At 52.3% G+C, this 15,458-nt stretch overlaps 1 protein-coding gene across 6 annotated transcripts in view; it reads left to right on the top strand.

The window, feature by feature from the left end:
* The window catches only part of RANBP3 (RAN binding protein 3), a 55,173-nt gene that overhangs the window by 18,500 nt on the left and 21,215 nt on the right, over positions 1 to 15,458 (top strand). For 2 of the 6 annotated variants that reach the window (XM_045044477.1, XM_011287630.4), the window contains exons 2-3: positions 1,798 to 1,853; positions 7,531 to 7,719. In XM_045044477.1, coding sequence (XP_044900412.1) covers positions 1,798 to 1,853; positions 7,531 to 7,719 — 245 coding nt within the window. Of the gene's footprint in view, positions 1 to 1,797; positions 1,854 to 7,530; positions 7,720 to 8,231; positions 8,391 to 15,458 lie in introns of those variants that run through there. The other 4 variants (XM_045044486.1, XM_011287643.4, XM_011287647.4 and 1 more) reach the window with 3 other exon arrangements.

Here is a 15,458-nt window from a genome sequence, read left to right as displayed (position 1 = left end):
CGCTGGCATTTATTGTCTGGCATAGGCACATTCAATCGTTCATTCATTCGTGGGTTTGTCAAGCAGCACCAACCCCTGTGCCAGGGACATGGCTGCTTAGAGAATCGTGGAAGCTTCGTAGGCGACCCTTCTGTCCCCCAGCCGCCTCCCTTGTACTTTGGTCTCATCCATGTCATCCACCCCAGTGTTCGTCGTGGGTTGTGTGTGGTGAGGACTGTCACAGTGGATCAGACTCAGGGACTCAGGTGCTGCGTGGAGCACAGTGGAGGGAATGGCCACCATCAGTGGGCTGTTGCCCCCAAGTCAAGACCAGTGTCTGTTCTACTTCTCCAAAGAGTGAAAATTTGGGGGGATGAGAATGGGCCAGTGTCCTTTTGATCATCTCAGTCTTGTCCCTTTTTCTCCTCCCACCTCCTCCCCTCCCCATCTTTAGCGTGGGTGATCGCCATTCCCTCCTGATGAGTAGTGTCTCTGTATAGCCTCCTCCCCACACTGTTCTTTGAACCTGAACCCAACTCCTTTTACAGCACTTTCCCGAATCTTTAGCACAGAGATCATCTGCCCCTGGGGCTCCCTGTCACTTTACAAGCCCCTCTGGCCTCTTCTCTTTGGACTTCAGCATAGCCACTTCTTCTCAGGAAAGTTCTCCCGACTCTCTAGACCAGCCGCTATGACCAGCTCCCCACACTCCCCACACGACTGCGCTCTCGAACCAGAGGTTGTGTCCCCTCCCACCTAGCGGTCCTACTGGGTAAAGCTGGTGTAAGTGAAGGTTTTCTGTTATCCTGGCTTCCCAGGACCGAGGACTCCATAACAGCAGGGCTGTGCGGTGCTCCCCATATTCATGATCCCCCTCGCTTCCCATCCATTGTCTGCTCTCGAGGCTTTGAATGCTGACGAGGGCCCTGGGTGCACCCAGAGCCACCATACCCAACCCCCAGGCAATGAGGCAGGCGGCATCCGGGCCTGCCCCCACGGGTGAACGTAGTCCTCACCCACAGTCCCCGCTGCCATCCACGCAGGCACGAGTGGCCAAGGGCTGTAGATTCAGCTGCCCCTGGGTAAGAGAGAAATGGTGTTGCCTGAGAACAATAGGTCTCATCATGTGTCTGAACATTTCAAAGGGTGTCTTCCTTCCACAACAGCTGTGCAAGATGGACTCAGAATTTTCGCAACTCCTTAAATCCTTTTTTTATTTTAATGGGCAGTCACTTAGAGATCCAGGTGGAATGTCAGGTGACTCAACCAGGGTAAGCTCTCCAAAGAGCATGAGCTGTGTGGATAGAGGTTGCAGTCTGGTTATCCCCCGGCCCCCGCTGGCCTATAAATTAAAAAAAAAAAAAAAAAAAAAAAGATAAACCTAAACTAGTCTTCAGCATTTGAAATTCAGGAGATGCTACGTAAAGGTCTGACATCTCTGTGCCACATTCCTGCAAAGCCACGGTTGATGGCGCAGAACGGCATTGCCTTGGATACCCTGCAGCGTGCCGCCCTCCCCACCACTCTCTGTCCATTACTGGCGTGGCTGTTCTGAGAGAGTCTTGCAACCTTTTTCTTGATGTATAACATGCACCAGAAAAGTGCACACACCCTAACATTAAGTGTCAGATGTTCACAAACAACACGCCCCCGTGGCTACTTTAAGAAACCATTTTCTAAGTGATTTTGACGTTCTTTGGAGTTACTAGTTTTATATCGGGTTTGGTTTTTGCTTTTAACTTATTACAAACAAATGTAGCTTTGTTTACTGTCCGAATATAGTGTTGGGGGGAAAACAACCAATTTTTCTTTTTGCAGAAAAACCTGCCATTGCTCCGCCCGTCTTTGTGTTTCAGAAGGATAAAGGACAAAAGGTAAGGGGCCGGTATGTTCTCTCGTCACATGATTACTCTGATCTGTTTTCTTCCAGAGGTCTCTCCCAGGTCACAAGGCCAAGGGTACTTCTCTTTTAAGCCTTCACTTTGAGCTTGAAAGGAAAAGGTCCTGTGGCTTTAAGTTATCCTGGTGAGAGGTTAAGACGGGCGTGTGTGGAAAGGGTTCAGAAGCCTCGCTATGAACGGTGGTAGGAAGCTGCTTTCTAATTCTTAATGGTTCATTTTAGAAATGCCTCTGTACATTAGGAAGAGTAGGAGAGAAAAGGCAGAAGGAAGGGAGAGGGGGAGGGAAGGAGGAAGGAAGGAGAGAGAGTAATGGTGGTTAAAGGGGAAGACAGGACCTTTAAAGATTTCAGGGAGATATTTTGGCCCCCAACCAGCTTGGCAGAAATGCATTTAGAATAATTATCTATTACTTGGCTTGCATTATGTATTTACCATCCATCTTTGTTATTTGTTGCTTCTTGCTCTTGGATTTCAAATGTCTCGGTTGCACCGATGTTGGGAATACCTTACCTAACTCCTAGCAATGAGCTAGCAGTTCGTTAAAGGCCTGATTGGTGCCATGGTAGCATTCTGATGTCGCAGGCTGCCGTTTACCCAGAAGTCATTGATTTTATGTCCGTCCCTGACCAATCAGTGTGGAAGGTTGGGGTTGTGTCCAGGGTAGTTGATGTTCTGTGGTGATGCTTCCCAAGCTTATATGAGGACTCTACTTGGCCAAAAAAATGGTTGATCCCTTCCACCCCACCCCTCACCCCCAGGACAGCAGGTGTAATTTAATACCCTTTGCAAGATTTCAGAGTGACCAAAGTGCTAGATTTGGTGTGTTTTGACATCTGTTTGTATCTTTATTTTCTTTACTTCTTTTTTTTTTTGTTTTTCTTCTTGAGAGAGCGCAAAGTACACACGAGGGAGGGGCAGAGGCAGAGAAAGAATCCCTAGCTGGTTTCACGACACAGGGCTCGATCTCGAAACTGTGAGATCATGACCTGAGCCGAAATCAAGAGTCGGATGCCCCACTGACTGAGCCACCCAGGTGCCCCAAATCCATTTACATCCTGTTGATAAGAACAGATCCGTTCAAAAGCTCTCCTTTTGGAGACTTGTGATCCACAGGCAAGGTGTCTGCTAGATGCCCGGTCCTCTGGCGGCGTGGCCAGCCCTGAGGTCCGGGACCGCTGGTCTGGCGATTTGGGACTCCTCACAGCCCAGCTACGGCTCCTAGACCCTGTCCCTCGGTCTGAGAAGAGAGGCCAGACTTCTGCGTGGCCCAGGTTTTCCTGGACCTTGTTCAAGTGCGGTGCCTGGAAGAGAGCGTGTGTGCGCGCAGGGGGGCAGGAGGGAGAAGTGGCTGCCTTAAACCCCCGAACACACACGCATACCCTTGCAGGGTACCTTCCTGTGAGCCGGGGCTCACGTGCTAGTCTTGCTCTCATGTTAAACTTTCCCATTGTCTGTTCTTTTGCTAAAGAGAAAGTGACAGCACCCAAGGAAACATTCTTCCTGCTTTGTCTCAGTTTTCCAGGTGCTGTTTTCAAGACCCATCAGCCTCTGGGGTCTCCTCTCCCCTGGGCCTTGACGAGTACATGTAGCTTAATTACAAGTATCTCTGTCATTTGTCTTTTGGAGGTTCGCTCACAGAGAAGGGGCTGGGGCGCTTTTGCTAACTCTTAGAAATGCGTGTGTTCAGTTTCTGTTTCAGATGTGAAAGTTGCTTCTCTCAGGCTTTCTGTAAAACGAGGATCTTTTAGAATTTTGAATGTTTTTATGATCTTTCGAACCACTTTGAAACGGGTCAGCAAACTAAGGCCTGCCACCACCGCCTGTTTTTGTAAATAAAGTTTTATTGGCACACAGCCGTGCCCACCCTGTTCCCAGTAGCCGAGGCTGCTTTCCAGCTGTGACAGCAGAGTGAGGTAATTTGGGCAGAGACATATGGCCCACAAAGTCCAAAATACTTAGTAGCTGACCCTTTACAGAAAAAATTGGCCGACCCCAGATTTAAATTTAGGAATTAATGCTTTCGACCCGAAGACTTGGACAACCAGCAGGAAGAAACACTAAAATGTAGCATTTGTTCGGCCAAATTTAGAATGTTTTTTAAACCTCTGACTCCCATTTCAATACTGTTTTCACGGTTGAAGTGCTTCTTGCCTGCAGCCTTGTGGTTCGGAGGCTGTAACTTCCACGTATTACCTCCAGCAGGTTGGGGTGAGGCTGAATCAAAAGAGTAGCTAGGAAACCGCTCAGCATCATGTTAAAAATGTGCAAATGCAGTTCTTATCAAAACATTGACTCCGAGCCAACTCTAAATGGGCTTCTAAAAATAACTGATCTCCGGTTCCTCAGAGTTCAGCCCTCCACTTCTGCGGGCCTGCGGGACCAGATCCCCGGCAGGACGCGGGAAGTCTCTGCGTGTTTGCGAAGGAGGGCCTTCTGTGACCGTCCGTGAGGGCAGCTGTCTGAGCTGTTGGGTGGGTAGTGGCCAGGTGAAGGTGGAATCTTCCTTTCTTTCTCTGCTGCTTATGACGGCTCAGAAGCGAGGCAGCGCTGCAGGGAGCAGCCGCGGCACTTCTGACAGAGACGAGGGTTCGGGCCTCATTCAGTTCCCATCTCCCTGGCCCAGGTTCCAGCCCGTCTGCTTCTCACGTGGCAGAAGCAGAGCTGGGAACGGGCCGCACAGGCTGCTCTCGTTTTGGTTTCTCCTCTCCTGTCCAACTTTGTGTTTTGAAAATATTCAGTCCTCAGAAAAGTTAGAAGACTGAGACTGCAGACGCCGGGATGCCCTTCACCTGGCTTCACCTGGCCTCAGCACGGACATCTTTGTCTTAAATGCTGGAAGCACTCGACTATAGGTGGTGCCCACTGATGCTTCTCCCCTAAATCCTTCTGCAGGTGCCTCCTGGGAATAGGGCGGCCCTCTCCATGGCCCCAGTGCTGTTGTCACTCCTAAGAAAGTGATGCTTATTTTAGAAATATCCTTCAATGTGTAGGCCATATTTATGTTGTCCTAATCGTCAGCAAAATGTCCCTTACGACTATTTCCGGAGCCCTTTCTTGACCCACAAAGACCAGGAAGTCCCACTGTCAAATGTGGGACCACTGACTTACCTTTCAGTAAACTGTCTCTAAACCACCCAGCGGGCTGCCCTTCAAAGAACTTGTGTCTCCCCTCCCCCTGCCAAGGAGAACACTCCACAGGCCCAACTATTATCTGAACCATGATTGAGGCAAAAGATTTGAAATCAAAAAGAGAAAAAATGAAGCTGTTAGCCCAGGCGGGGTTTTTTGGTTTTGTTCAGTAGCAAAGCCATGTGGCGTCTTCTGTCAGTCCTAACCACGGTCCAAGTTGCATTAACAGCAGGCTACAAATTGGTGGCGGTGGCCTGCCAGTGGTGGCATCTCTTAGTGTCAGCACAGGTTGTCAGATCCCCCTATTGTTCCCTGTTAGAGAAAGCAGTTGACGGTTTGAACTCCAGCCCTAACGCCGAAAATCCAGTTGGACCCAGACCCAGAGCCCAATCGACAGCCCGGAATCGTCCTTCCTTCCTTCCATGCTCTCGTGCTTCCTCAAGAGGGCGCTCCTCGTGAACGGCTTGCCTTCACGTATTTCTGTTTCTTAACTGCCTTGAATGGAGACCCGTTTGTTTTTTTCTTCCTTTTGATGTAAAGAGATTTTCGAAACTCCTTAGGAGTGTGTTTCATTGACTGTGACGACTGATGTTTCTTTCAGACACTTTGTCTTCCGAGTGTATTACTCTGCAGGGGTGAGGCTTTGTGGGGGTTGCACTTGGCCGATGGGGTAACGTCTGCTTGGTGGAAAGACAAAGCAGTTGCAGAGATGCGGATGGGCAGGAAGGAAGGGGTCACTGAATGCTGCCACAGTATCTTTAGGCCCAGTTTCAAAGCTTACTGCTGATTAACAAGCCTATCCTGTGTGCGCGTGTGTGTGTTTTGGTTTTTGTCAGCCATGTATATTTCAGGATGATGTCAAAGGCTCCCAAAATCTTGATGCCAGAGTTTCACAAATATGTTGAAAAACCACAGGCCCTGTCTTGGTTCTCTAGAGCTCCCTTTTCCTGTCCAACAAAAACACTCAGACCCAAGTAGAAAACGCTGGAATGGCATATGTGTTTCTTTTTGGTCCTCCAGTTTAGCCGTCATTTCAAGCTCAATGCCATGAGAGCATTTGAACATTCGTGCTCTAAAAGCAGGGGTTAAAAAAAAAAAAACAAACCCCAAGTGGTTCTAATTAGAGATAGGTCATTGTCCACAGAGCTTATGGCTTAATGTTCTCTTAGCGGGTGTTTAATCTCCGGCCGTAAAGTAGCAGCCAACTGGTGCATGGGCCAACCTCTGCGTGTTGAGTGGGTTTGAGGGACAGCTTGAGAAGGAAGGCTTTCGTGTCTGTGCTTCTCCCCTTTACAGGAAGAATCGCTTTTGCTGACTTGTTCAGTGTATGAATGAGCTCACGTTTTGTTGCTTTTGCTTTCCTCAGAATGTTCAAAAGTTCTCTCAAGTCGTCTTTATAGAGTTCCTTTGATCCAACAGACTGGCATTTTAAGGAATAGCCCCCAAGCCCTATCTAAAGAGGTTTTAGTCACTTCACACTCCGAAGAAGAGTGGCCAGGTCTGTGGAAGGACAAGGTAGCCACTCAGTTCACAGAGCGAGAGAAGTGACTCCGTGTTGTGAACGATGCCGAGCGGGAGATTTGGGGACCAGAGCCCATCTGTTGCAGGACACCGGCTTTGTAACCCATTCCTCAAGAGCTCCCATTCATCCCAGAGCTCCCGGTCCCTGGGAGCCCCTCCAGAATCCCAGGAACCACCTCGTAGGAAGCCAGGGGTGTTGTACCTTCAAGAACAAAAATTTCCAGAACCAGCTTTCTCTTACCCTGGCTGTTTTCTAAATACACCCTTGCCAAGGTATTTGGGGTGAACGTGGGAAAATCCTAGGCCAAGGGTCTCCCTCCTCCAGCTGAACTCCCACCCATCTGATAGAAAGCCAGCTCTCTGTGTCTCTGGCAGCTGGCTTGGTCGCCCCGCATCTGCACTCACTGAGGCGAGAAAGCGTTCCCTTTATCTCAGGTTTAAGCAGAACGAATTGAAAGGTGCTAGAAGCACTGTAAACCGTGTACACTCCGTTTTGTAGGCTATTCCAGGCCTGCCTCCCCTCCCCCACTTTTTTTAATGGACAGAAATGGTGCTGAGGGCCAGCTTCCCTCCTCAGTGTCCTTGCAGAGATGGGTCATCAACCCCTAGAGACAAATGGACATAATCGCCCCTGTTCCCCTCCGGTAGAGGCCCTGCCCCCATCTTGGTCTCCAGGAGCGTCGTTCCTCGCTCACAGCCCATAAGCACAGTAGCTCCAGGCTGCAGGTTGTGGAAATGGGGTCCCAGGCCTCCTGCATACCTCAAAGCTCCCTGCAAAGTTAAACAGCAGCCAAGTCCGCACTCATTTTCCATTCTTTCATTCTGGAGGGCCAGTTTCGTCGGGCAAAACACAACAGCATGTGCCAGGCTTCTTGGGTCACCCTCCCAGGCAGGGGCTGCTGAAGTCTGAACGTCTCTAGCCCTTCGATCCCCGCCCACCCCTTGCCCTGTGTTGCAGCCTTTGTTTACATTGAAGGAAAATTGTCTTTTTTGCTCCCAGTCCTCTGCAGAGCAAAAAGACTTGTCGGATTCGGGAGAGGAGCCTCGGGGGGAGGCTGAGGCCCCCCACCATGGCACGGGTCACCCCGAGTCAGCTGGTGAGCATGCCCTAGAGCCTCCTGCCCCCGCTAGCGCTTCAGCCAGCACTCCTGAAGCCCAGCTTCTTCCTTTCCCGCGAGAACTGGCAGGGGTAAGTCCACCTCCACCCAGCACTCCACGGCCTGGGGGTCCCAACCCAGACCGGCCCCTTTCCCTTTGGGCTCCTCAGGTCAGACCCTAGACCGCAAGCAGCCGATCATAACTGAAAAGATGATCATGATCTCTGCAGCACCCTTTAATTCTTGCTGCCAGAAAGTCAGGGAAGATTGAGTCCCCTTTTTCATTGAGACTTTCTAAACGGGGGAATTTATATACACCCCTAGCAAGAAGCAAATCCTGTTGCCTGAGAGAGACAGAAGGGGTCAAAAGAGGGATTGAGTAATGGGGTAGAACCTTCCAGATCAAATTCGGCCCCCTCTCCGTCCTTCCATTTTTCTTTCTCCTCTCCCTGAATTTGGGCGTTCAGGTTCAGGGTCTTAGAAACACCAGTAGCCCCAGCTTCCTTGATCTAGAGGAAGAGGAGGTGTCTAAAGCAGACTGCTCTGCAAGACCGGTTGTGTTTGGACTGTGGTTAGGCTGTGAACTGCTTGTCTTCAATCAAAGCAGGAAGAAGAAAAGACTCTTCTTTTGAATCCAGAGGGAACCCCTTGAGCCCTTTATCTTTGTATTGAGAAGGCTTTTGAAGATTATAGGTGGAGAAGATTGTGAACTCTCGAGAACAAGAAATGTCTTGAGTGTTTGGAGGTTGATAAAATGGGAAAGGTAAACATCACCCTACATTCAGGATTGAAAACTCCATGTGGGTACCTAAGCCCCCCATTCTGGCAGGGGAAAATGACTCTTAAGGAAACAAGGAACCCTGCTGTGCACACCAAACACTGGGTAGCCATCCAGGGTGTCACAGTCCCAGACCTTCAGCGATCCCTTGTGTCACATCACCAGTGTGCTTAAGGAAATGATGAAAATTCAGTTACAGCCACCAAACCCTGGGACACACAGGAAGAAGTGATGCTCAGCAGAGGTGAGGTTGGAGGCCACTTGGAACATTTTGGAGGAGTCAGTGTGTAGTGGAAGAAGAATAAACGGCCTTTACCGTGTGTCGGGCAGCAGTGATGGGGGCAGTCCCTCATGGTGTACAAGTGGGTTTGGGCCCAGTAAAGATTCCAGCCGGGAGGCGCCCACACCAAAGTGTTCCAGGGGTTCACAGGCAAGCACAGAACTGACAGAGCAAGAATTAGGAGATGATCACTTTTTCGGTTGGGGGCCCAGCAGCTCCTGGAACCTTCTGCTGAGCAGGTATTTTGAGTTATTGTGCCTTCAGCCTTCGCAGGCACAGGAAATCGTGTCCTCGGTTCCCTGAGAACAGACGACCTCCGTGTGGATCTGCCCAAGAGGCTCTGGGGCCCTTTGCTGCTGTCTGGTTTGAACAGCACAACAGCTCACAGAGCTGCCTGTCACTCGAGAGGCTGAGGGTTTTCAATTGAGAGTAGCAAATGGGTAGGTCACAGAGGTGGAGTCACAGCAGCTGTTCCTCCAGAGGCACACAGGCTGGTGTGGGCCTTATCTAATGCCCATCTGGTAAGACCGGGGTGGGGGGTGGGGGTCTCACCTTCTGCCTGCAGCCAGGCCAGATGGGGATTTCTGTAGCCTGGCCGATGGGACTGGACTTCTCAATTCTTGTGGACTTTGGGTCAGAGGCTCTAATCCCCCAAAATTGAAACCATCCCCAGCCTGGCCATGCAAGGTCAAGTGTTAACAGTGGGAAACCTCAAGCCGGGTTGTGGGTCACCGTGGGAGGAAGTCAGGACCGGGGGGAGCAGTCGATGAACATACCAGCATAGCAGCAGTGGCCGTGCACATGACACACACACGTGTTGTTTGGTTTTAGCATTTGTAACTGTGGGAGTCCCTGGTCCCATCAGAAGTCCGTCAGTGCCACCTTCACATCGTTTGGTGATCGCTCTGAGCCAACCAGGACTTACTCCTTTGGGTTCTCAGCAGAGAAAACTGGCTTGTTGCCAGTGGCTCCCGTTAACTGGCTTTCTCTAGTGATTGGGCATGTTCAAAGCCGAGTAAACTTTTTCTAGGTCACTTAGGGCATAAATTAAAGCAGATGGAACCTGATCCCAGTTTCTTCTCAGGTTGAGATGTTCCTTTGGTTAGCTAGGACTAGTTGCTCTCACATCCGAACAGATTTGGATCTTGCCCTGTACCACACTGGAATTCAGGAAACCGCCCACCCTGACCCAGCCAATCTCGTCCATCACGTTTGGTCGGTTCTTTATTGCATGATCCCTTGAGGAAATGTAAAGCCGAAAGTTCTTTATAATAAATAGCGGCTCGCCGAATTGTTGCTTAGAGAGGGCCCGCTCATCTTTCAGTCTCCCCGGACTCTGGCCATCTAAGACTCAGTACCGGGAACAAGCCTCTATATATCAGACTTCCTGGCTCTCAGAAGACAGCTTGGAGAAGACCAGACCACATCCAAATTAAGTTCTCTGATCCGGAGAAAGCAGGCAGCCCTTTGTGCTTACTCTGAGTCTGGCTTAAGTCTCCTGGACTGATGCTCAGAGCCAAGGCCCTGCTGAGCCCGAAGTGTGTTTATTAGACCCACCAGGAAGCTTAGGTCCTGGAACCAGACCCCTGGCTGGACAGCTTCCCTCCTCTTCTGCATGGTTCTGCATGGGATTTGGACCCTCATTTCACACCCCCCGCCCGACATCCAGACCTTCGGAGGCCATGATTTTTTTTTCTTCAGTATCTACCTTTTTAGTAAGAAGTTCTGAGCTGGTCACCCAGTTGCAGAATAAACAGCATTGAATCAGCCCATAGTGCCTTTGAAGACAAGGACATGTCAGGAGTCCCCTCCCTTGATTGATTTTTCATCCCAGGCATCCATTTCCCTGTAGCCACAGCCAGGCAAGCTTTCTAACGGTTCAGTCCATACTGGAGTCGCTGAGGCCCAGGCAAGCCAAATGGTGTCTGGCATGGTCTCGTTTTCTGGTCTTTTCTGGGAAGTCAGGAAGGCAGTACTGTTCACTCCTGCTTACTCTCCCTGTGTGTCAGCTTTGGAGACACAGTGGCCAGCTCCATTCCTTCCCCTTGGATTGGCCTAGCACCTTTGTCCTTCTTGAGGCCACACCAAGCAGCCTCATGAGAGCCATGTTTTCTCAGGGCATGGGGTGGGGGTGGGGGACCCTGGATAAGCATAATGATCATAAATTTTCACCGTTTCATCCTTTACAAAGAACTGAAGCTTCCCACATCTACAGTCCAGGGTCCTGTTCCGAGTTAGACGTTACCATCTATTTTGTCCTTGGCAAGAGGGACATGCACACCTCACAGAATGAGCGGCTCCCCCCGAGGTTCCCGTGGCTCTGACGGGAGAGAGCTGCCGCCCCTGTGATTCTTTCCACCCGTCCACAGCAGCCGCCACCGTGGGGGCTTTTCGTCTTCTGTAAGCCCACTCCACTCGTTCACACTCCGTGACACCGGGGAAGCGAATTGAAGGATTCTCTTTGGGCTTCTTTCTTTCCTGCCTCCTTATGTAAGTGTTGATTTGGGATATGGTCGTCATGGTGTCCCAGATGGGTGCTGACCCCAGTGTCCTCTAGGTATCCTCCCGAAACCCTGATCCTCAAAGAGGTGGATTCTAGTGTGGGAGGAGGCAGAGGAGGAAATGGGGCCTTCACACCTGCTTCTGCCCTGGCTCCTCCCCACAGAGGAATCCTGGAAGCCTGTTCTTCGAGTCCCCGTGGCTGTGGCTCCTGAGCTTTGGTGGAACACTTCCCGGGTCCGAGGAGCTGTAGCTGTTTGTGCCCCGGGCATTGTTCTCAGCTGACCCCGATCGGGCTCTCCCTTGGTTGGGGTGAGGGGTGGCCCCTGACTACCAGGCTGCTGTGTTGGCAAAAAGTGTGCGTGGAGACTGCGTTGGCCTTGTTTGGGGCCGGGGTTGGCTTGAGAGGGAGTTGCTTTGCTCCAGGCCTTTCCGTTTGGGGAGAAGACAGCACGAGACAGCCAGACAGCAAGCTCAGACCTTCAGTGCAGTTGGGGGGTGGGGGCAGACATCAGGCTCACGTGGGCAGCTGGAAGAGTTGAGGATTTCTGGAAGAGTTGACATATCCAAAGGCAAGCAGAAATTACTTCCTTGTACATTGTCTTGTTTCTTTGTGCTAGTTCCTATTGAGGAGAGTTGCTGGCATCAGTTTCCTTACTGCTTCTGAGTTGGCTAGTTCAGACCCCACAGGAGGTTCCAGCAGCTTCTGGAAGGTTCTTCCTGGGTGGGGGAATCTCCTGTGTTGTCCTCCCCTGGCCTTGGCCTCTCAGCTTTTCCAGGACCAAGACACCAGTCACGTGCCTCTTAGAAGAGATTTGAGGAGTGGGTTTGAGGGTCTCCTGGGGCTTAAGGGACTAGACGTGTCTGAATCTTGTCTGGCCAGGCACCCTCTCTTCTCCAGGTCACCGAAGGGGCTGCGACCAACTCGGGCTCCATTTATGCAACGAGGGCATGCCGAGCATCTTTTGTGCACAGCGTCCCGGGTGTTCTGTGCTGAGCTGTGGGCAGAACAGCCAGACGGACACGTTAGGTCCTTTCCAGCTGGTACACAAACGGCAGAGGCGCGAGAGGCTGTGGGTGGGGTGGAGAGGAGCAGCTTCCGCTCGCTGTGTGGCGGGATAGTGAGCGAGCTCGGATTCCCCCGGAGGAGGGTTCCCCCTGGAGGAGGCCATGCTGAGCGGAGCTGCAGGAAGCTCGTCCCAGGCCTTGGGGGCAGCACACACAGAAGGAACCCTGAGGTGGGAACAGTGTTGGCAGATTGAGAAAACAGGAAGGAGACTGGGAGTCTGAAGCGTGACAGCAAGGAGGGGTCGTAGGGCATGGACAGACGGGGCCCCGGAGGCCTCAGCTCTTGGTCTGGGCACACTTCTGGGGGGGTTCCTGGCACCCATCACATTCTTAAGGAGACTCCCGATTCCTGAGACACTTCGGGCGTTGTTGGCATAGGTAAGAAAGTTCGGTGTCAATTAAGAACCCCAAAACACGTGAAGCAAAAATTGACAGAACTGAAGGGAGAATTCAGATACAGTCGTAGTGTCGGAGAGCCCAGCACCCCAGTGGAGTAGTCTGCAGGGCTCCGGGAGGGCTCAGACAGCACTCAACCCCACTGGCCTGGCAGGCCACCTGTCCCAGAGAACGTTCCAGACGGTGCTGTGCTGCAGAGTAACCGGGACACTCTCCAGACAGACTGCTTACGGGGCCACAAAACAAGTGTCAGTAAGCTGGAGATGACTGAAATTGCACAGTCGTTTGCAAGCACAGTGGAATGAAATCAGAAATGTGTAGATTTCTGGAAATCCACACATGGGGAAATGAGACAAGATAGCTTGCAGGGCGGAGGGAAGTTAGGTGCAGAGGCCTCTTGGCATTGAGCTGGTGGAGGAACACCCTTTTCGGCAGCTGAGGAAACAGGAAGCTGGGGCGTGACAAGCTCTCTGGACTGCTGACCAGGCTGGGGGCCACTCTTCTGCATGGAATGCAGGGACACATGCCTTAGCAGCTTCTCTGAGGCCCTCAGAGCACCTGAGATTTGTGTCCCTTCACTGAGCAAATGCCAGGCGAGGTCCCACTGTGTGCTGCATGCCAGCGCCCTCCTGGGACTCAAGCCGGTGGAGGCCGTGACACAGATTGCACAATCAGCGTGAGAGGCGGAGGACTGCAGGGGGCAACGAGGCCAGAGGACAGGGGTGGGTGTGAGGGGGTTGTCAGGTGAGGAGCCAGGGACAAGAGAGCAGGACCAGAGGTGGGGCCGTTTCCGGATCCCAGAAGTCGCTCTGCGCAAGTGACAGATCCCGCGGGATCTGAGAGGCTGCCACGTGTGGGGTTGGTACAGCCAGAATGCTTAGTGAGAGGAGCGAAGCACCAGGAGCCACGGGACCAGACCTGGGGGTGGGCCGGCCGCTGTGAAGGAACAGGAAGGAGGTACCTGGGTCTGCACCTCAGTGATGTCACCCAAGGAAGGGGATGGTCCTGGGAGAAAAGGTCTGTTGTGCCAGTGTCATGGCTCGGTGTTGTCAGATGCCACCCCAGTGCTTAGTCCTGGGCTTGGGGCCATCTTCTTAACACCCCTGGCCCCGTCCCCATCCCTGACTCCTCATCTGGCTGCCCCAGGACGTGACTTCACATCTGGATCCTTGTCACACAAGGGCATAACATCCAGCGGAAGTGAGCCGGCTGGGAGAGCCCCACCTTGGCCGGGTGTTGGGTCGGGCTGAGTGCTGCCCCACCTGCTTATCCCACTGACCCCGTCAATCTCCCTGAGGCGCCGGTGCCGGCGCCCCCATTTCCCAAGCAAGGAAACGAGCCTGGGCAAGTGACACAGTTTGCCCAAGGTGTACCTTTAGGAAGTGTCAGAGCTGGGAGAAAGTACTGCAGGCCTTCCAGAGGGGTCGAGCCCCTTGAGGCTCCTGCCGCCGGTTTGTGCCCATCTGGAGCCCGCCTGCCCGACTCCTCCCTGTTTGATTTCGTTTGGGACCCAGTGGTGTGCTCACAGCTGCCCCGCGGACTGTCGAGCCCCTGTTGTGTTATGAGGGGTTCGTTTACTAAGCACTCTGCTGGATGGCCTCCCCTGCGCCCCCGGATCAGCCTTTGCGGATGTGGGGACAGCAGCCGTCCTCGCCCCTTCACAGAGGCTTGCAGCGGGCGCTTAGAACAGCTTGTGTTTCTGACTCCAGCCCACGTTGTCAGCTCACACAGGAGAGCGTGCAGGCTGGGATCCTTTTCTCTCCCTGTCCCTTAGGACAGGGTCTACAAACTCCGGGCCTCTGTCTACAAGCTAAGATGGTGGAATATACACGTGGCCCAAAATGCTGAAAGTCCTTTGTGGCCCTTTATGGGGAAAGTGGCGCCCAGGGCTCCAGCCGGTGCTCACAGCCCGTTATTTACGTTATTTAGGGCAGTTACTGCATCTGTCTCCACCCCGCCCTGGGCTCACAGAGCACTTTCCCAGGCGCGCCTCATCTAATCCCTAACAGCTCCTCCAGGCAGGTGGTCCTCCTTTGGCTAACCTTGACCCCTAGGGGCTTTTCTGAAAATAAGAAAATTGGCTCCTCTGCTCACTCCCACGTTCAGTGCCCCGGGAGGACTGATATGCACTCGTCAGTGTTTGCTTCTGTCTGCTTCTTTCAGAAGAGTCACAATGTCTCTGAGAAGGGCTGTCTCCTAGGGGTTGGGTATTATCTGGGGGTTGGGAACGGGGCCTCATCCTAAGGCTTCTGGATGGCTAGTTGTGAACATTCTAAAACTAAACGTTGTTAAGGAGGAAATTCTGCGGCCACCTTCTGACCTCGCTGGTGATTTTTTGGTAGGTTGTGTGGTCTGCTGAGTTGTTCTGAACACTCTGCGTCGGACTTAGGTCCCAGGCATCACAGTTCTGTATCTTCTGGAAATAATAACGTACCTTGAAGCAGCGTTCTGCACTGTGCAACAAGCCAGGGCAGGGAATGGAGGCTGCTACGATCCGGTGTTAGGTGACCATTTTACCCAGTCTGGCTGCCCTCCAGAGCGGAGCGAGTCACTTGCCAGCTCTTGGCAAAGTGAATTCCAGCCAGACACCGTTTCACTGTGCTTGACTGGGGGGGGGGGGGGGGGGGGGGGGGCACGTAGTTAGCTGTGACCTGTGGAGAGACAAAGACACCCGTCTTTGTGCAGTAAACATGTTCTCAGCCCATGGACTCCTTGACCCCATGGCCTGGAAAGGCAGACACAGAAGGTTCTTGGGGGGAGTTTTGAGCCTAATGTTAGGTTGAAAGTCTGTCCGTGACTTGGGTGCCTGA

This window comes from Felis catus, chromosome A2 (genome assembly GCF_018350175.1).
Source record: "Felis catus isolate Fca126 chromosome A2, F.catus_Fca126_mat1.0, whole genome shotgun sequence".
Lineage (NCBI taxonomy): Eukaryota > Metazoa > Chordata > Mammalia > Carnivora > Felidae > Felis > Felis catus.
The sequence above is the reverse complement of the archived record's forward strand: the minus strand, read 5'-3'. Positions and strand labels throughout refer to the sequence as shown.